The sequence below is a fragment of the Salmo salar genome, chromosome ssa03 (genome assembly GCF_905237065.1).
Source record: "Salmo salar chromosome ssa03, Ssal_v3.1, whole genome shotgun sequence".
NCBI lineage: Eukaryota > Metazoa > Chordata > Actinopteri > Salmoniformes > Salmonidae > Salmo > Salmo salar.
The window spans coordinates 92,049,943-92,072,195 of NC_059444.1; the positions used below are offsets into that span (position 1 = coordinate 92,049,943).

At 42.9% G+C, this 22,253-nt stretch overlaps 1 protein-coding gene across 7 annotated transcripts in view; it reads left to right on the top strand.

The window, feature by feature from the left end:
- Positions 1–2,217: 2,217 nt before the first annotated feature.
- Positions 2,218–22,253, top strand: part of LOC106602020 (medium-chain acyl-CoA ligase ACSF2, mitochondrial) — a 36,217-nt gene continuing 16,181 nt past the window's right edge. For 5 of the 7 annotated variants that reach the window (XM_045715777.1, XM_045715781.1, XM_045715780.1 and 2 more), the window contains exons 1-7: positions 2,852–2,986; positions 4,192–4,369; positions 5,929–6,124; positions 7,360–7,488; positions 7,586–7,639; positions 7,929–8,047; positions 10,828–10,990. In XM_045715777.1, coding sequence (XP_045571733.1) covers positions 4,206–4,369; positions 5,929–6,124; positions 7,360–7,488; positions 7,586–7,639; positions 7,929–8,047; positions 10,828–10,990 — 825 coding nt within the window. In that variant the 5' untranslated portion in view covers positions 2,852–2,986; positions 4,192–4,205. Of the gene's footprint in view, positions 2,357–2,851; positions 3,062–4,191; positions 4,370–5,928; positions 6,125–7,359; positions 7,489–7,585; positions 7,640–7,928; positions 8,048–10,827; positions 10,991–22,253 lie in introns of those variants that run through there. The other 2 variants (XM_045715779.1, XM_045715778.1) reach the window with 2 other exon arrangements.

Genomic DNA, 22,253 nt, shown 5'->3' on the forward strand with positions numbered 1-22,253 from the left:
ATGGAATAGACAACAGATGGAAATTATAGGCAATAAGCAAGACACCCCCAATAAAGGAGTGGTTCTGCAGGTGGCGACCACAGACCACTTCTCAGTTCCTATGCTTCCTGGCTGATGTTTTGGTCACTTTTGAATGCTGGCGGTGCTTTCACTCTAGTGGTAGCATGAGACAGAGTCTACAACCCACACAAGTGGCTCAGGTAGTGCAGCTCATCCAGGATGGCACATCAATGCGAGCTGTGGCAAGAAGGTTTGCTGTGTCTGTCAGCGTAGTGTCCAGAGCATGGAGGCACTACCAGGAGACAGGCCAGTACATCAGGAGACGTGGAGGAGGCCGTACGAGGGCAACAACCCAGCAGCAGGACCGCTACCTCCGCCTTTGTGCAAGGAGGAGCAGGAGGAGCACCACCAGAACCCTGCAAAATGACCTCCAGCAGGCCACAAATGTGCATGTGTCTGCTCAAACGGTCAGAAACAGACTCCATGACGGTGGTATGAGGGCCCGACTTCCACAGGTGGGGGTTGTGCTTACAGCCCAACACCGTGCAGGACGTTTGGCATTTGCCAGAGAACACCAAGATTGCCAAATTCGCCACTGGCGCCCTGTGCTCTTCACAGATGAAAGCAGGTTCACACTGAGCACATGTGACAGACGTGACAGAGTCTGGAGACGCCGTGGAGAACGTTCTGCTGCCTGCAACATCCTCCAGCATGACCGGTTTGGCGGTGGGTCAGTCATGGTGTGGGGTGGCATTTCTTTGGGGGGCCGCACAGCCCTCCATGTGCTCACCAGAGGTAGCCTGACTGCCATTAGGTACCGAGATGAGATCCTCAGACCCCTTGTGCTTGTGCGGTTGGCCCTGGGTTCCTCCTAATGCAAGACAATGCTAGACCTCATGTGGCTGGAGTGTGTCAGCAGTTCCTGCAAGAGGAAGGCATTGATGCTATGGACTGGCCCGCCCGTTCCCCAGACCTGAATCCAATTGAGCACATCTGGGACATCATGTCTCGCTCCATCCACCAACGCCACGTTGCACCACAGACTGTCCAGGAGTTGGCGGATGCTTTAGTCCAGGTCTGAGAGGAGATCCCTCAGGAGACCATCCGCCACCTCATCAGGAGCATGCCCAGGCGTTGTAGGGAGGTCATACAGGCACGTGGAGGCCACACACACTACTGAGCCTCATTTTGACTTGTTTTAAGGACATTACATCAAAGTTGGATCAGCCTGTAGTGTGGTTTTCCACTTTAATTTTGAGTGTGACTCCAAATCCAGACCTCCATGGGTTGATAAATTGGATTTCCATTTATTATTTTTGTGTGATTTTGTTGTCAGCACATTCAACTATGTAAAGAAAAAAGTATTTCATAAGATTATTTATTTCATTCAGATCTAGGATGTGTTGTTTAAGTGTTCCCTTTATTTTTTTGAGCAGTGTATATATTTTGGTCCATCCTGTTCTGATCTAATGAGATCGATGTGGGATCTCCTAGAATCTAGGCCTTTCCCAGTAATGAAGGACAGAAAGCTGCAGCTTTCGGGGAAGGACGTGGTGCAGGGGGCCTAGTGGTACAGATTGCAGCCGTTCTCACTCAGTGGAGGCAGGCATAAGATAGGCCCCTCTTGGCATTGGTGAAGACTCCACTCAAATTAGGGGTTAGAGGTTATATTTCATGGCAGCCTCTCCTATACCACTATTCCCAACATGTTATACCCCAGAGGTTGTAAATAAAACCTTTAAAGGTTGGTCTGACTTGTATTGTTATGGTAGGGATCTGAAACCCATAGCCGAATGGCTTCAGGTGAGCACTTCTCAGCATTTATATTTACGGAGAGCAATTTCCATTTAATAACAGGTAGTGTCCATTTATTTATAGTAATTGTGTCAATTAATTATTGCTTTCTTCCGTGGAAAAATAGAATGTATAAAAATGGCAAATATACCGAAAGCAAAATCAAGCAGAGATTTACGACTATTTAACCATGTTAATCACTGCTGAAACATGCAAACTACAAACATTTAACTAGTTAAAGATAATGAATACATGACAATGAAATACAAATATATTTTATTAAAAACAATTCATACAAAAGTGGCAAACAACGTGAGTGTATGTGTGTGTATGTATGTGTTACAGCGTGACGTAGAATCACTACTTTACGTAGCCCAGGGCATTGTGAAGTTGAATGACGCTCGTCGGTACCCCGTCTAACTGGGGGTGGGGACAGACAATTGTAAATAGTTTAGACGGGGCTTTACTTTAATCAATGTGCAGTTCAGATTCACAGAATGCCGGCAATGTAAAAGCTAAACAATTGTTTTCTACTTCAGTCGTGCTTCTACAAAAACTACAGGTATAACTGGGTGATCAATAAATCATGAGATTTATGTCACTTGCTAGGTCTTAGCAGGTGAATGATTCCTTGTCTAATGATTACGCCAGCTAGCTATGGCTATACAGAAGAATCGAGCTAACTTTAAAATAGCTTGCAAAATAACTTAGCGTAGCTTAGGAGCTTCTACACCTGCATTGCTTGCTGTTTGGGGTTTTAGGCTGGGTTTCTGTACAGCACTTTGAGATATCAGCTGATGTAAGATGGACTATATAAATACATTTGATTTGATTAGTGTAATCGATTTCTGTAAATAGCGTCAGACTACAAAGTTAGTTGTAGAAAACTCTTAATAACTGTGATTTGGACAATAGCTTCCAAAAACGTATTCCAAAGAAGAAAATAGCTTGCTACCTAGCCAGAAAATAAAGACATTTTAATTTACCCGCCTTGACAGCTGGGCTTTTATGTTGGACGTGCGCAATCTCGTGTTTCGTAACAGGTTGTACCAGGAAAGTCACTGCGGGCAAGAGGGCGGACACTTACAAAACGCGGTCAAGCCGAAAACATTGTTCAGACATCCGTTCTTCAGTTTCTTCCTGAATTTTCGTGCGCGAATACACAACACTTTACGGTATCGCGTGTTTTCTGGTAGGGAAACTTATGTTATACTCGAAAAGATCGGAGAAAAGTTTTCTGAAGTTAGAGCACATTTTGTCATTTACTGTAAGGATGTGTTCAGAAAAATTACAATAGTTTATCATGCAAATATGGTAGGGCGCAGACAGCGGTATTATTAAAATATCTAGAATTCCAGAGTGATTGATTTCTTGAGGCCTGTAATTCGCGTCGGTCAGAGATGATCAATCCTTTGTTTCATTTTTTGATTGTCGTTCGTGATGGGACATGATGATGAAGCCTAACAGAGATTTGATGTAACAGAAACGTTTTGAGAGCGTTAATGGAATAATAATATAAACCAGTGCCAGTACTGGGTATTAACTCCTAATGTTACAGTAAGATGTCGAGCCAACAATCAGGCCTGCAGCCAGATGGCTAAAATAACAAACACTAAATGATGATTATTCCCCAGTGACACCTTAAATTGGGCCTAGTAAAACGTTTTTGTTTGTCTATTCTGCAGTCTAAGAGTGTTCCAACCAGCATGGAAGTTATGTGTAACGACCTAGCGATAGCCTACCCATTACCAAGCCAAAATAAGAAAAAGTGCGCGTAATCTATTTTGTAATGACGTGTTACTCAGAAGTAAATGTGTCGCATTGAGTATGCTATATAGCCGCAAAATGATTTTAGATAGATGTGCTTGCTGAAAGCAAGAACGGCTTTAGAAATTCGATATACTTCTTATTAATGTGCTTGCGGAAAATCTGACACGTATTTGTCATGTGCATGCTGAAAGCACATAAGTTATCAAAAGTTATCCAACTTTAGAATGTGCAGGTTCCTGTTTGATACTATTCATACTTTTTGCACTGCAACAATATTCGCTTAAAACCCAATGCATTTCAATGGCCATCGACTTTCTAGATTCTAGATGGGTCATTCCACGAATAGAGTGCCTTTTGCTTTCCTTTGATATTGTACATAGATATTGTGCACCAATATTGAATTTAAAAAACCTGTTAAATAAAGTGCCTCTTTTAGTAGAAACCACATGGAAACATTTAATAAATGAGATTTATAATATGAATAAAGACTTACTAAAAAGTCAAAAAATCAGCATTTTGTACATGTCCCTTCTCATGTTTTTCTGACTTCTAGGAAGATTTTAAGCCAACATTTTTAACAAAGGTCTAAATGGATTCAGAACATAATAAATTGGGTCTTATTTTCAGAGCTGACTGAGGCCATGTCAGCAGTGTGGATCAGCTCCTCGCTACTGAGGTCCAGGGCAGCTCACCTCAGACAGCTCAGTGTGTTCTCTAGAAGGGCTGTGTTACAACCTCTACAGGTGGTCTCCTCACTACAGAAGACATGGACACCTGGGAACCCAACCTGGCTCTGGTGCAGTAGGTAGGTTAATTAACTCTTGACATTGTCATACATAAATAGACTAGCTTGATTATTTCTCTGTAATTTTGCAAGTTGTGTTTCCTTTCTAAAGCCCACCTCTGACCTTTGACATAGATTGTAGATGACATTTTGTCATTCAGACCTATAGAGCACACCACCAGTTGGGGTCAATCCCATTTCAATGTAGTCAATTACAGTTGCAGTGATCACTATGATCTGTCAACTGTAGAGTATGGACCTGATGGCCTGTATGTGTCTTGACTAGTATTCAGACTGAGGGTAATGTCTTTCAATGCCAGCTGAGCCATGCTCAAGTCACTGCATACTATTGAAGCAATCCTTTTCAGAAACATGTTTTTAAAATATGTTTTTACTTGGATTGTCCAGCCAAGCTTCTGCTTTGTCTTGGCTGTAAGGAACAGGGTTCAGCGTGGTTGTCTTGGCTGTAAGGAACGGGGTTCAGCGTGGTTGTCTTGGCTGTAAGGAACAGGGTTCAGCGTTGTTGTCTTGGCTGTAAGGAACAGGGTTCAGCGTGGTTGTCTTGGCTGTAAGGAACGGGGTTCAGCGTGGTTGTTTTGGCTGTAAGGAACAGGGTTCAGCGTGGTTGTCTTGGCTGTAAGGAACAGGGTTCAGCGTGGTTGTCTTGGCTGTAAGGAACAGGGTTCAGCGTGGTTGTCTTGGCTGTAAGGAACAGGGTTCAGCATGGTTGTCTTGGCTGTAAGGAACGGGGTTCAGCGTGGTTGTCTTGGCTGTAAGGAACGGGGTTCAGCGTGGTTGTCTTGGCTGTAAGGAACGGGGTTCAGTGTGGTTGTCTTGGCTGTAAGGAACGGGGTTCAGCGTGGTTGTCTTGGCTGTAAGGAACAGGGTTCAGCGTGGTTGTCTTGGCTGTAAGGAACAGGGTTCTCACGTATCCATTAGTCCAGTTTCCCCTCTAAAAGACTTCACGTGTCCTGTGACCTGATGGGACAATAGTGAGTGAGTGAGGTGGGCCGTATCTGTGCTGTTTTCCCAACGGCTCCTAAGAGAACAGTGGAGAGGGGAGAGAACAGTGGAGAGGGGTCCACTATGAAACCACAGTCAGGGAACACTACAGGAGGTTGGGTCTGAGATGTTTCAAAAGAGACTACTGTCATGGATAAAGAACACCCTCACAGTCCACTCTGTCTGTAAACCAAACCTATCCCTCTGTTTCTACTCCCTCTCTGTGTACCAACCCATGTCTCTCTGTGTACCAACCCATGTCTCTCTGTGTACCAACCCATGTCTCTGTGTACCAACCCATGTCCCTGTGTTCCAACCCATGTCTCTGTGTTTACTCTCTCTTTATCTCTTTCTGTATCAAACTTTGGTCAACTACAGTACTTATGTCAAATACTTGAGCTGAATTCATTTGGTTGTGTCTACTGTAGTTTGCCTGGTACAATGGAACCAATTAAAAAGTCCTCGATGTCCAAACTCCAAAGTGTTATGAAGTGCACCTAAAAACAGCTTCCAAGTATTTCCCACATGTATTTGACCCAGGTCTACTCTGTATACTGTTTACGTCTCTCCCTCAACAGATCCCTCTATGTGGACAGTCCCCCCATGGTCCCAGGGCAGAGCTTCAGCTACGTCCATGGGGCCTCCTCAGTGTCCCTGCTGGGCCAGACAGTGGGTCAGAGTCTTCAGGCTGCAGCCGACCGCTGGCCCCACAGAGAGGCCCTGGTCTTCCTGCAGGATGGAGTCCGTAAGACCTTCTCCCAGTTTCAGGAGGACGTAGGTCTTTCATCCACCCTCTCTTCTAATCTATTTCATCATATTTAGAGGCCGTTACTGTTAGGCCATTAACTCTGTTCCCACTCAAAGCACATACAGCAGGCCTATCTGTCAGTGCATTTGATTGGTGGTTTACCAAATAGTAAAACCTGACATCGTGGAATTACATAACAACTATTATGTGTCAGCATATTGTTGGGAAACTATTGATTACCACTCGTTAAGCATCTAACTCAGTATATTGTTGGGAAACTATTGATTACCACTAGTTAAGCATCTAACTCAGTATATTGTTGGGAAACTATTGATTACCACTAGTTAAGCATCTAACTCAGTATATTGTTGGGAAACTATTGATTACCACTATTTAAGCATCTAACTCAGTATATTGTTGGGAAACTATTGATTACCACTAGTTAAGCATCTAACTCAGTATATTGTTGGGAAACTATTGATTACCACTAGTTAAGCATCTAACTCAGTATATTGTTGGGAAACTATTGATTACCAGTAGTTAAGCATCTAACTCAGTATATTGTTGGGAAACGATTGATTACCACTAGTTAAGCATCTAACTCAGTATATTGTTGGGAAACTATTGATTACCACTAGTTAAGCATCTAACTCAGTATATTGTTGGGAAACGATTGATTACCACTAAAGCATCTAACTCAGTATATTGTTGGGAAACGATTGATTACCACTAGTTAAACAGCTAAGCAGACAGAGAGTAACAGGGAGGAAATGGGGAAAATCTGTCCCTGAGGCAACTAGGTCATCCATGGTGAAACACCCTGAGTCCTGCTAACTAGGTAATCCATGGTGAAACACCCTGAGGCCTGCTAACTAGGTCATCCATGGTGAAACACCCTGAGGCCTGCTAACTAGGTCATCCATGGTGAAACACCCTGAGGCCTGCTAACTAGGTCATCCATGGTGAAACACCCTGAGGCCTGCTAACTAGGTCATCCATGGTGAAACACCCTGAGGCCTGCTAACTAGGTCATCCATGGTGAAACACCCTGAGGCCTGCTAACTAGGTCATCCATGGTGAAACACCCTGCGGCCTGCTAACTAGGTCATCCATGGTGGAACAACAGAAACATAAACAGCTTTGTAATAATATTACATTACATTTATACACATACTCATAAACACAAACTGAATAATGCCTTTACATATAGGGATATCATCCTGTATATTACTACCTGGGTCATGGTCTCCCTCCTACCCAGGTTGACCAGGCTGCTGCAGGTCTCCTGGCCCTGGGTCTGAAGAGAGGGGACAGACTAGGAGTCTGGGGGCCCAACACATACCACTGGATCCTGTTTCAGTTCGCCACAGCCAAGTCTGGCATCATACTGGTGAAGATGAGCTATTAGATTAGATTCTAAAATTAATATGTATTATCTGTTAGGATCTATTGTTCCTAATATTAAAGTATTGTTCTAATCTCTACAGGTGTCAATAAACCCAGCCTATCAGCTGAAGGAGCTGGAGTACACCCTGAGGAAGGTTTGTTCTTATCCAGTACCATGTTGTTTTACACTTCCTGGTTTGACTGAATGAATAGCTGAACTGATCCTGACCCTGGTGCTGTCTGTGTCCTTCCCAGTTTATTAAGACCCAGAGGTTCTGTTCTCTCTGTCTCTGTAGGTGCAGTGTAAAGCAGTGGTGTGTCCTTCCCAGTTTATTAAGACCCAGAGGTTCTATTCTCTCTGTCTCTGTAGGTGCAGTGTAAAGCAGTGTTGTGTCCCACCCAGTTTATTAAGACCCAGAGGTTCTATTCTCTCTGTCTCTGTAGGTGCAGTGTAAAGCAGTGGTGTGTCCCACCCAGTTTAAGACCCAGAGGTTCTGTGACATGCTGAGACAGATCTGCCCAGAGATGGAAACAGCAGAGTCAGGGGTCTTTAGAAGCTCCAGGTATGTTAATTCTGTACTATTGGACCGTGAAGTAAATCAATAACTAGCAGGATAAACCAGTAATATACTAACATATAGCATAGGTCTACAGTTACTTACTGCAGATAGTTACTAGATATTACTACAGGTAGTTACTCCAGATAGTCATTACTGCAGGTAGTGACTGCAGATAGTTACTGCTGCAGATTGTTCCTGCTGCATATAGGTATTACTGCAGATACAGTTGAAGTCGGAAGTTTACATACACTTATGTTGGAGTCATTAAAACTTGTTTTTCAACCACTCCACAAATTTCTTGTTAACAAACTATAGTTTTGGCAAGTCGGTTAGGACATCTACCTTGTGCATGACACAAGTCATTTTTCCAACAATTGTTTACAGACAGATTATTTCACTTATCACAATTTCACTGTATCACAATTCCAGTGGGTTAGAAGTTTACATACACTAAGTTGACTGTGCCTTGAAACAGCTTGGAAAATTCCAGAAAATGATGTCATGGCTTTAGAAGCTTTTGATAGGCTAATTGACATCATTTGAGTCAATTGGAGGTGTACCTGTGGATGTATTTCAAGGCCTACCTTCAAACTCAGTGCCTCTTTGCTTGACATAATGGGGAAATCAAAAGAAATCAGCCTAGACCTCAGAAAAAGATAGTAGACCTCCACAAGTCTGGTTCATCCTTGGGAGCAATTTCCAAATGCCTGAAGGTACCACGTTCATCTGTACAAACAATAGTACGCAAGTATAAACACCATGGGACCACGCAGCCGTCATACCGCTCAGGAAGGAGACGCGTTCTGTCTCCTAGAGATTAACCTACTTTGGTGTGAAAAGTGCAAATCAATCCCAGAACAACAGCAAAGGACCTTGTGAAGATGTTGGAGGAAACAGGTACAAAAGTATCTATATCCACAGTAAAACGAGTCCTATCTCGACATAACCTGAAAGGCCGCTCAGCAAGGAAGAAGCCACTGCTCCAAAACCGCAATAAAAAAGCCAGACTACGGTTTGCAACTGCACATGGGGACAAAGATTTTTGGGAGAAATGTCCTCTGGTCTGATGAAACAAAAATATAACTGTTTGGCCATAATGACCATCGTTATGTTTGGAGGAAAAGGGGGAGACTTGCAAGCCGAAGAACACCATCCCAACCTTGAAGCACAGGGGTGGCAGCATCATGTTGTGGGTGTGCTTTGCTGCAGGAGGGACTGGTGCACTTCACAAAATAGATGGCTTCATGAGGTAGGAAAATTATATGGATATATTGAAGCAACATCTCAAGACATCTGTCAGGAAGTTAAAGCTTGGTCACAAATGAGTCTTCCAAATGGACAATGACCCCAAGCATACTTCCAAAGTTGTAGCAAAATGGCTTAAGGACAACAAAGTCAAGGTATTGGAGTGGTCATCACAAAGCCCTGACCTCAAACCTATAGAAAATTTGTGGGCAGACCTGAAAAAGCATGTGTGAGCAAGGAGGCCTACAAACCTGACTCAGTTACACCAGCTCTGTCAGGAGGAATGGGCCAAAATTCACCCAACTTATTGTGGGAAGCTTGCGGGAAGGCTACCCGAAACGTTTGACCGAAGTTAAACAATTTAAAGGCAATGCTTCCAAATACTAATTGAGTATATGTAAACTTCTGACCCACTGGGAATATGATGAAAGAAATAAAAGCTGAAATAGATAATTCTATTACTATTATTCTGACATTTCACATTCTTAAAATAAAGTTGTGATCCTAACTGACCTAAGACAGGGAATTTTTACTAGGATTAAATGTCAGGAATTGTGAAAAACCTGAGTTTAAATGTATTTGGCTGAGGAGTATGTAAACTTCCGACTTCAACTGTAGGTATTACTGCAGATAGTTATTACTGCAGATAGTTACTGTATAAGGGCAGCAGATAGCCTAGTGGTTAGAGTGTTGGGTTAGTAACTGAAAGGTCACATGTTTGAATACCTGAGCCGACAAGGTGAAAAATCTGATGATGTGCCCTTGAGCAAGACACTAACCCCTAATTTGCTCCAGGGGGCCTGTACTACTATGGCTGACCCTGTAAAACAACATATTCCACTGCCACTATGTGACAATAAAACATTTTTTGAAATAACACTGCTATACACTCTCATGGCCCTAGCCTCCGTCCACAACCCTGGCATTACCCGGCTGATGTCAAACACAGTAAAAGGGATACACTGGAACAATAATGGATTGGCTCTAAATAAGAAATATTACCACTAGTGGATGTCTATTTAACGGTAGATGGAACGAACCTCATTATCTGTGTATGTTGATGCAGACAGACAGGGACAGTGGAGGACCTAATGAAGGCTGTTACTGTAATGTTACTGTAATGTACCTGTCATTGTGTTACTATAATGTTATTGTAATGTAACTGTCATTGTGTTACTGTAATGTAACTACTGTACCTGTCATTGTGTTACTATAATGTTACTGTAATGTGTTACTATAATGTTATTGTAATGTAACTGTCATTGTGTTACTGTAATGTTATTGTAATGTAACTGTCATTGTGTTACTGTAATGTAATTACTGTACCTGTCATTGTGTTACTGTAATGTAACTACTGTACCTGTCATTGTGTTACTATAATGTTACTGTAATGTGTTACTATAATGTTATTGTAATGTAACTGTCATTGTGTTACTGTAATGTAACTACTGTACCTGTCATTGTGTTACTATAATGTTACTGTAATGTAACGGTCATTGTGTTACTGTAATGTTAACCTACTGTGTTCCTCCTGCCAGACTACCAGACCTGTGTATGGTGATTGTGACAGACAGCAGACAGACAGGGACTGTACATGTAGAGGATGTGATGCAGGCTGGAAGCAGAAAACACCACCAGGAGCTGCAGGACCTGCAGACCAAACTGTCCTTTGACGACCCAATCAACATACAGTTCACATCCGTGGGTATCCTGTTGAAAAGAAGAAGAAGAAGAATACTTTACAGCTGATTTCCTGGACACAGATTAAACCAAGTCTTGGACTAAGAAGCACTTTCCATAGTGATCTCCATTGGACTAGGCTTAATCTGTGTCTGGGAAATCAGGCCTTACACATCCCCACACACACCCCCCACACACCCGAGGAAATGGAAGAACAGGATCAGCTGCAATACAGCGCCCCCTGGAGCAGTAATACTGTACTGCACAGCTCACACATATATACATTATTATCATTACCCTCACCTACACACAATTTAGTCTGTCTGATGTCTACTGGTCTGTAGGGAACAACAGTATTAGTCTGTCTGATGTCTACTGGTCTGTAGGGAACAACAGTATTAGTCTGTCTGATGTCTACTGGTCTGTAGGGAACAACAGTATTAGTCTGTCTGTCTGATGTCTACTGGTCTGTAGGGAACAACAGTATTAGTCTGTCTGATGTCTACTGGTCTGTAGGGAACAACAGTATTAGTCTGTCTGATGTCTACTGGTGTGTAGGGAACAACAGTATTAGTCTGTCTGATGTCTACTGGTGTGTAGGGAACAACAGTATTAGTCTGTCTGATGTCTACTGGTCTGTAGGGAACAACAGTATTAGTCTGTCTGATGTCTACTGGTCTGTAGGGAACAACAGTATTAGTCTGTCTGATGTCTACTGGTCTGTAGGGAACAACAGTATTAGTCTGTCTGATGTCTACTGGTCTGTAGGGAACAACAGTATTAGTCTGTCTGATGTCTAGTGGTCTGTAGGGAACAACAGTATTAGTCTGTCTGATGTCTACTGGTCTGTAGGGAACAACAGTATTAGTCTGTCTGATGTCTACTGGTCTATAGGGAACAACAGTATTAGTCTGTCTGATGTCTACTGGTCTGTAGGGAACAACAGTATTAGTCTGTCTGTCTGATGGCTACTGGTCTCTAGGGAACAACAGTATTAGTCTGTCTGTCTGATGTCTACTGGTCTCTAGGGAACAACAGTATTAGTCTGTCTGATGTCTACTGGTCTGTAGGGAACAACAGTATTAGTCTGTCTGTCTGATGTCTACTGGTCTGTAGGGAACAACAGTATTAGTCTGTCTGTCTGATGTCTACTGGTCTCTAGGGAACAACAGTATTAGTCTGTCTGATGTCTACTGGTCTCTAGGGAACAACAGTATTAGTCTGTCTGATGTCTACTGGTCTGTAGGGAACAACAGTATTAGTCTGTCTGATGTCTACTGGTCTGTAGGGAACAACAGTATTAGTCTGTCTGTCTGATGTCTACTGGTCTCTAGGGAACAACAGTATTAGTCTGTCTGTCTGATGTCTACTGGTCTGTAGGGAACAACAGTATTAGTCTGTCTGATGTCTACTGGTCTCTAGGGAACAACAGTATTAGTCTGTCTGTCTGATGTCTACTGGTCTGTAGGGAACAACAGTATTAGTCTGTCTGATGTCTACTGGTCTGTAGGGAACAACAGTATTAGTCTGTCTGTCTGATGTCTACTGGTCTCTAGGGAACAACAGTATTAGTCTGTCTGATGTCTACTGGTCTCTAGGGAACAACAGTATTAGTCTGTCTGATGTCTACTGGTCTCTAGGGAACAACAGTATTAGTCTGTCTGATGTCTACTGGTCTGGAGGGAACAACAGTATTAGTCTGTCTGATGTCTACTGGTCTGTAGGGAACAACAGTATTAGTCTGTCTGTCTGATGTCTACTGGTCTGTAGGGAACAACAGTATTAGTCTGTCTGTCTGATGTCTACTGGTCTCTAGGGAACAACAGTATTAGTCTGTCTGATGTCTACTGGTCTCTAGGGAACAACAGTATTAGTCTGTCTGATGTCTACTGGTCTCTAGGGAACAACAGTATTAGTCTGTCTGATGTCTACTGGTCTGTAGGGAACAACAGTATTAGTCTGTCTGATGTCTACTGGTCTGTAGGGAACAACAGTATTAGTCTGTCTGTCTGATGTCTACTGGTCTGTAGGGAACAACAGTATTAGTCTGTCTGTCTGATGTCTACTGGTCTGTAGGGAACAACAGTATTAGTCTGTCTGTCTGATGTCTACTGGTCTGTAGGGAACAACAGTATTAGTCTGTCTGTCTGATGTCTACTGGTCTGTAGGGAACAACAGTATTAGTCTGTCTGATGTCTACTGGTGTGTAGGGAACAACAGTATTAGTCTGTCTGATGTCTACTGGTCTGTAGGGAACAACAGTATTAGTCTGTCTGTCTGATGTCTACTGGTCTGTAGGGAACAACAGTATTAGTCTGTCTGATGTCTACTGGTCTGTAGGGAACAACAGTATTAGTCTGTCTGATGTCTACTGGTGTGTAGGGAACAACAGTATTAGTCTGTCTGATGTCTACTGGTCTGTAGGGAACAACAGTATTAGTCTGTCTGATGTGTACTGGTCTGTAGGGAACAACAGTATTAGTCTGTCTGATGTCTACTGGTCTGTAGGGAACAACAGTATTAGTCTGTCTGATGTCTACTGGTCTATAGGGAACAACAGTATTAGTCTGTCTGATGTCTACTGGTCTGTAGGGAACAACAGTATTAGTCTGTCTGATGTCTACTGGTGTGTAGGGAACAACAGTATTAGTCTGTCTGATGTCTACTGGTCTGTAGGGAACAACAGTATTAGCGTCTGTCTGATGTCTACTGGTCTGTAGGGAACAACAGTATTAGTCTGTCTGATGTCTACTGGTCTGTAGGGAACAACAGTTTGTAGTCTGGAACAACAGTATTAGTCTGTCTGATGTCTACTGGTCTGTAGGGAACAACAGTATTAGTCTGTCTGATGTCTACTGGTCTGTAGGGAACAACAGTATTAGTCTGTCTGATGTCTACTGGTCTGTAGGGAACAACAGTATTAGTCTGTCTGATGTCTACTGGTCTGTAGGGAACAACAGTATTAGTCTGTCTGATGTCTACTGGTCTGTAGGGAACAACAGTATTAGTCTGTCTGATGTCTACTGGTCTGTAGGGAACAACAGTATTAGTCTGTCTGATGTCTACTGGTCTGTAGGGAACAACAGTATTAGTCTGTCTGATGTCTACTGGTCTGTAGGGAACAACAGTATTAGTCTGTCTGATGTCTACTGGTCTGTAGGGAACAACAGTATTAGTCTGTCTGATGTCTACTGGTCTGTAGGGAACAACAGTATTAGTCTGTCTGATGTCTACTGGTCTGTAGGGAACAACAGTATTATCTGTCTGTCTGATGTCTACTGGTCTGTAGGGAACAACAGTATTAGTCTGTCTGATGTCTACTGGTCTGTAGGGAACAACAGTATTAGTCTGTCTGATGTCTACTGGTCTCTAGGGAACAACAGTATTAGTCTGTCTGATGTCTACTGGTCTGTAGGGAACAACAGTATTAGTCTGTCTGATGTCTACTGGTCTGTAGGGAACAACAGTATTAGTCTGTCTGATGTCTACTGGTCTGTAGGGAACAACAGTATTAGTCTGTCTGATGTCTACTGGTCTCTAGGGAACAACAGTATTAGTCTGTCTGATGTCTACTGGTCTGTAGGGAACAACAGTATTAGTCTGTCTGATGTCTACTGGTCTGTAGGGAACAACAGTATTAGTCTGTCTGATGTCTACTGGTCTGTAGGGAACAACAGTATTAGTCTGTCTGTCTGATGTCTACTGGTCTGTAGGGAACAACAGTATTACGTCTGTCTGATGTCTACTGGTCTGTAGGGAACAACAGTATTAGTCGCTGTCTGATGTCTACTGGTCTGTAGGGAACAACAGTATTAGTCTGTCTGTCTGATGTCTACTGGTCTGTAGGGAACAACAGTATTAGTCTGTCTGTCTGATGTCTACTGGTCTGTAGGGAACAACAGTATTAGTCTGTCTGATGTCTACTGGTCTGTAGGGAACAACAGTATTAGTCTGTCTGTCTGATGTCTACTGGTCTGTAGGGAACAACAGTATTAGTCTGTCTGTCTGATGTCTACTGGTCTGTAGGGAACAACAGTATTAGTCTGTCTGATGTCTACTGGTCTGTAGGGAACAACAGTATTAGTGTCTGTCTGATGTCTACTGGTCTGTAGGGAACAACAGTATTACGTCTGTCTGATGTCTACTGGTCTGTAGGGAACAACAGTATTAGTCTGTCTGATGTCTACTGGTCTGTAGGGAACAACAGTATTAGTCTGTCTGATGTCTACTGGTCTGTAGGGAACAACAGTATTAGTCTGTCTGATGTCTACTGGTCTGTAGGGAACAACAGTATTAGTCTGTCTGTCTGATGTCTACTGGTCTGTAGGGAACAACAGTATTAGTCTGTCTGTCTGATGTCTACTGGTCTGTAGGGAACAACAGTATTAGTCTGTCTGATGTCTACTGGTCTGTAGGGAACAACAGTATTAGTCTGTCCTGATGTCTACTGGTCTGTAGGGAACAACAGTATTAGTCTGTCTGATGTCTACTGGTCTGTAGGGAACAACAGTATTAGTCTGTCTGATGTCTACTGGTCTGTAGGGAACAACAGTATTAGTCTGTCTGATGTCTACTGGTCTGTAGGGAACAACAGTATTAGTCTGTCTGATGTCTACTGGTCTGTAGGGAACAACAGTATTAGTCTGTCTGATGTCTACTGGTCTGTAGGGAACAACAGTATTAGCGTCTGTCTGATGTCTACTGGTCTGTAGGGAACAACAGTATTAGTCTGTCTGATGTCTACTGGTCTGTAGGGAACAACAGTATTAGTCTGTCTGATGTCTACTGGTCTGTAGGGAACAACAGTATTAGTCTGTCTGATGTCTACTGGTCTGTAGGGAACAACAGTATTAGTCTGTCTGATGTCTACTGGTCTGTAGGGAACAACAGTATTAGTCTGTCTGATGTCTACTGGTCTGTAGGGAACAACAGTATTAGTCTGTCTGATGTCTACTGGTCTGTAGGGAACAACAGTATTAGGTCTGTCTGATGTCTACTGGTCTGTAGGGAACAACAGTATTAGTCTGTCTGATGTCTACTGGTCTGTAGGGAACAACAGTATTAGTCTGTCTGATGTCTACTGGTCTGTAGGGAACAACAGTATTAGTCTGTCTGATGTCTACTGGTCTGTAGGGAACAACAGTATTAGTCTGTCTGATGTCTACTGGTCTGTAGGGAACAACAGTATTAGCGTCTGTCTGATGTCTACTGGTCTGTAGGGAACAACAGTATTAGTCTGTCTGATGTCTACTGGTCTGTAGGGAACAACAGTATTAGTCTGTCTGATGTCTACTGGTCTGTAGGGAACAACAGTATTAGTCTGTCTGATGTCTACTGGTCTGTAGGGAACAACAGTATTAGTCTGTCTGATGTCTACTGGTCTGTAGGGAACAACAGTATTATCGTCTGTCTGATGTCTACTGGTCTCTAGGGAACAACAGTATTAGTCTGTCTGATGTCTACTGGTCTGTAGGGAACAACAGTATTAGTCTGTCTGATGTCTACTGGTCTGTAGGGAACAACAGTATTAGTCTGTCTGTCTGATGTCTACTGGTCTCTAGGGAACAACAGTATTAGTCTGTCTGATGTCTACTGGTCTGTAGGGAACAACAGTATTATCTGTCTGTCTGATGTCTACTGGTCTGTAGGGAACAACAGTATTAGTCTGTCTGTCTGATGTCTACTGGTCTGTAGGGAACAACAGTATTAGTCTGTCTGATGTCTACTGGTCTCTAGGGAACAACAGTATTAGTCTGTCTGATGTCTACTGGTCTCTAGGGAACAACAGTATTACGTCTGTCTGATGTCTACTGGTCTGTAGGGAACAACAGTATTAGTCTGTCTGATGTCTACTGGTCTGTAGGGAACAACAGTATTAGTCTGTCTGATGTCTACTGGTCTGTAGGGAACAACAGTATTAGTCTGTCTGTCTGATGTCTACTGGTCTGTAGGGAACAACAGTATTAGTCTGTCTGTCTGATGTCTACTGGTCTGTAGGGAACAACAGTATTAGTCTGTCTGTCTGATGTCTACTGGTCTGTAGGGAACAACAGTATTAGTTGTCTGTCTGATGTCTACTGGTCTCTAGGGAACAACAGTATTAGTCTGTCTGATGTCTACTGGTCTCTAGGGAACAACAGTATTATGTCTGTCTGATGTCTACTGGTCTGTAGGGAACAACAGTATTAGTCTGTCTGATGTCTACTGGTCTGTAGGGAACAACAGTATTAGTCTGTCTGTCTGATGTCTACTGGTCTGTAGGGAACAACAGTATTAGTCTGTCTGTCTGATGTCTACTGGTCTGTAGGGAACAACAGTATTAGGTCTGTCTGATGTCTACTGGTCTGTAGGGAACAACAGTATTAGTCTGTCTGATGTCTACTGGTCTGTAGGGAACAACAGTATTAGGTCTGTCTGATGTCTACTGGTCTGTAGGGAACAACAGTATTAGTCTGTCTGATGTCTACTGGTCTGTAGGGAACAACAGTATTAGTCTGTCTGATGTCTACTGGTCTGTAGGGAACAACAGTATTAGTCTGTCTGATGTCTACTGGTCTGTAGGGAACAACAGTATTAGTCTGTCTGTCTGATGTCTACTGGTCTGTAGGGAACAACAGTATTAGTCTGTCTGTCTGATGTCTACTGGTCTGTAGGGAACAACAGTATTAGTCTGTCTGTCTGATGTCTACTGGTCTGTAGGGAACAACAGTATTAGTCTGTCTGATGTCTACTGGTCTGTAGGGAACAACAGTATTAGTCTGTCTGATGTCTACTGGTCTGTAGGGAACAACAGTATTAGTCTGTCTGATGTCTACTGGTCTGTAGGGAACAACAGTATTAGTCTGTCTGATGTCTACTGGTCTGTAGGGAACAACAGTATTAGTCTGTCTGTCTGATGTCTACTGGTCTCTAGGGAAAAACAGTATTATTCTGTGTCTGATGTCTACTGGTCTCTAGGGAACAACAGTATTAGTCTGTCTGATGTCTACTGGTCTGTAGGGAACAACAGTATTAGTCTGTCTGTCTGATGTCTACTGGTCTGTAGGGAACAACAGTATTAGTCTGTCTGTCTGATGTCTACTGGTCTCTAGGGAACAACAGTATTAGTCTGTCTGATGTCTACTGGTCTCTAGGGAACAACAGTATTAGTCTGTCTGATGTCTACTGGTCTGTAGGGAACAACAGTATTAGTCTGTCTGATGTCTACTGGTCTGTAGGGAACAACAGTATTAGTCTGTCTGTCTGATGTCTACTGGTCTGTAGGGAACAACAGTATTAGTCTGTCTGTCTGATGTCTACTGGTCTGTAGGGAACAACAGTATTAGTCTGTCTGTCTGATGTCTACTGGTCTGTAGGGAACAACAGTATTAGTCTGTCTGTCTGATGTCTACTGGTCTGTAGGGAACAACAGTATTAGGTCTGTCTGATGTCTACTGGTCTGTAGGGAACAACAGTATTAGTCTGTCTGATGTCTACTGGTGTGTAGGGAACAACAGTATTAGTCTGTCTGATGTCTACTGGTCTGTAGGGAACAACAGTATTAGTCTGTCTGTCTGATGTCTACTGGTCTGTAGGGAACAACAGTATTAGTCTGTCTGATGTCTACTGGTCTGTAGGGAACAACAGTATTAGTCTGTCTGATGTCTACTGGTGTGTAGGGAACAACAGTATTAGTCTGTCTGATGTCTACTGGTCTGTAGGGAACAACAGTATTAGTCTGTCTGATGTCTACTGGTCTGTAGGGAACAACAGTATTAGTCTGTCTGATGTCTACTGGTCTGTAGGGAACAACAGTATTAGTCTGTCTGATGTCTACTGGTCTATAGGGAACAACAGTATTAGTCTGTCTGATGTCTACTGGTCTGTAGGGAACAACAGTATTAGTCTGTCTGTCTGATGTCTACTGGTCTCTAGGGAACAACAGTATTATTCTGTGTCTGATGTCTACTGGTCTCTAGGGAACAACAGTATTAGTCTGTCTGATGTCTACTGGTCTGTAGGGAACAACAGTATTAGTCTGTCTGTCTGATGTCTACTGTCTGTAGGGAACAACAGTATTAGTCTGTCTGATGTCTACTGGTCTGTAGGGAACAACAGTATTAGTCTGTCTGATGTCTACTGGTGTGTAGGGAACAACAGTATTAGTCTGTCTGATGTCTACTGGTCTGTAGGGAACAACAGTATTAGTCTGTCTGATGTGTACTGGTCTGTAGGGAACAACAGTATTAGTCTGTCTGATGTCTACTGGTCTGTAGGGAACAACAGTATTAGTCTGTCTGATGTCTACTGGTCTCTAGGGAACAACAGTATTAGTCTGTCTGATGTCTACTGGTCTCTAGGGAACAACAGTATTAGTCTGTCTGATGTCTACTGGTCTGGAGGGAACAACAGTATTAGTCTGTCTGATGTCTACTGGTCTGTAGGGAACAACAGTATTAGTCTGTCTGATGTCTACTGGTCTCTAGGGAACAACAGTATTAGTCTGTCTGTCTGATGTCTACTGGTCTGTAGGGAACAACAGTATTAGTCTGTCTGATGTCTACTGGTCTGTAGGGAACAACAGTATTAGTCTGTCTGTCTGATGTCTACTGGTGTGTAGGGAACAACAGTATTAGTCTGTCTGATGTCTACTGGTCTGTAGGGAACAACAGTATTAGTCTGTCTGTCTGATGTCTACTGGTCTGTAGGGAACAACAGTATTAGTCTGTCTGTCTGATGTCTACTGGTCTGTAGGGAACAACAGTATTAGTCTGTCTGTCTGATGTCTACTGGTCTGTAGGGAACAACAGTATTAGTCTGTCTGATGTCTACTGGTCTGTAGGGAACAACAGTATTAGTCTGTCTGTCTGATGTCTACTGGTCTGTAGGGAACAACAGTATTAGTCTGTCTGTCTGATGTCTACTGGTCTGTAGGGAACAACAGTATTAGTCTGTCTGATGTCTACTGGTCTGTAGGGAACAACAGTATTCGTCTGTCTGATGTCTACTGGTCTGTAGGGAACAACCGTATTAGTCTGTCTGATGTCTACTGGTCTATTGGGAACAACAGTATTAGTCTGTCTGATGTCTACTGGTCTGTAGGGAACAACAGTATTAGTCTGTCTGTCTGATGTCTACTGGTCTGTAGGGAACAACAGTATTAGTCTGTCTGTCTGATGTCTGTAGGGAACAACAGTATTAGTCTGTCTGTCTGATGTCTACTGGTGTGTAGGGAACAACAGTATTAGTCTGTCTGATGTCTACTGGTCTGTAGGGAACAACAGTATTAGTCTGTCTGATGTGTACTGGTCTGTAGGGAACAACAGTATTAGTCTGTCTGGTGTCTACTGGTCTATAGGGAACAACAGTATTAGTCTGTCTGATGTCTACTGGTCTGTAGGGAACAACAGTATTAGTCTGTCTGATGTCTACTGGTCTATAGGGAACAACAGTATTAGTCTGTCTGATGTCTACTGGTCTGTAGGGAACAACAGTATTAGTCTGTCTGTCTGATGTCTACTGGTCTGTAGGGAACAACAGTATTATTCTGTGTCTGATGTCTACTGGTCTCTAGGGAACAACAGTATTAGTCTGTCTGATGTCTACTGGTCTGTAGGGAACAACAGTATTAGTCTGTCTGTCTGATGTCTACTGGTCTGTAGGGAACAACAGTATTAGTCTGTCTGTCTGATGTCTACTGGTCTCTAGGGAACAACAGTATTAGTCTGTCTGATGTCTACTGGTCTCTAGGGAACAACAGTATTAGTCTGTCTGATGTCTACTGGTCTCTAGGGAACAACAGTATTAGTCTGTCTGATGTCTACTGGTCTGTAGGGAACAACAGTATTAGTCTGTCTGATGTCTACTGGTCTGTAGGGAACAACAGTATTAGTCTGTCTGTCTGATGTCTACTGGTCTGTAGGGAACAACAGTATTAGTCTGTCTGTCTGATGTCTACTGGTCTGTAGGGAACAACAGTATTAGTCTGTCTGTCTGATGTCTACTGGTCTGTAGGGAACAACAGTATTAGTCTGTCTGATGTCTACTGGTGTGTAGGGAACAACAGTATTAGTCTGTCTGATGTCTACTGGTCTGTAGGGAACAACAGTATTAGTCTGTCTGTCTGATGTCTACTGGTCTGTAGGGAACAACAGTATTAGTCTGTCTGATGTCTACTGGTCTGTAGGGAACAACAGTATTAGTCTGTCTGATGTCTACTGGTGTGTAGGGAACAACAGTATTAGTCTGTCTGATGTCTACTGGTCTGTAGGGAACAACAGTATTAGTCTGTCTGATGTGTACTGGTCTGTAGGGAACAACAGTATTAGTCTGTCTGATGTCTACTGGTCTGTAGGGAACAACAGTATTAGTCTGTCTGATGTCTACTGGTCTGTAGGGAACAACAGTATTAGTCTGTCTGATGTCTACTGGTCTGTAGGGAACAACAGTATTAGTCTGTCTGATGTCTACTGGTGTGTAGGGAACAACAGTATTAGTCTGTCTGATGTCTACTGGTCTGTAGGGAACAACAGTATTAGTCTGTCTGTCTGATGTCTACTGGTCTGTAGGGAACAACAGTATTAGTCTGTCTGATGTCTACTGGTCTGTAGGGAACAACAGTATTAGTCTGTCTGATGTCTACTGGTGTGTAGGGAACAACAGTATTAGTCTGTCTGATGTCTACTGGTCTGTAGGGAACAACAGTATTAGTCTGTCTGATGTGTACTGGTCTGTAGGGAACAACAGTATTAGTCTGTCTGATGTCTACTGGTCTGTAGGGAACAACAGTATTAGTCTGTCTGATGTCTACTGGTCTGTAGGGAACAACAGTATTAGTCTGTCTGATGTCTACTGGTCTGTAGGGAACAACAGTATTAGTCTGTCTGATGTCTACTGGTCTATAGGGAACAACAGTATTAGTCTGTCTGATGTCTACTGGTCTGTAGGGAACAACAGTATTAGTCTGTCTGTCTGATGTCTACTGGTCTCTAGGGAACAACAGTATTAGTCTGTGTCTGATGTCTACTGGTCTCTAGGGAACAACAGTATTAGTCTGTCTGATGTCTACTGGTCTGTAGGGAACAACAGTATTAGTCTGTCTGTCTGATGTCTACTGGTCTCTAGGGAACAACAGTATTAGTCTGTCTGATGTCTACTGGTCTGTAGGGAACAACAGTATTAGTCTGTCTGTCTGATGTCTACTGGTCTGTAGGGAACAACAGTATTAGTCTGTCTGTCTGATGTCTACTGGTCTCTAGGGAACAACAGTATTAGTCTGTCTGATGTCTACTGGTCTCTAGGGAAC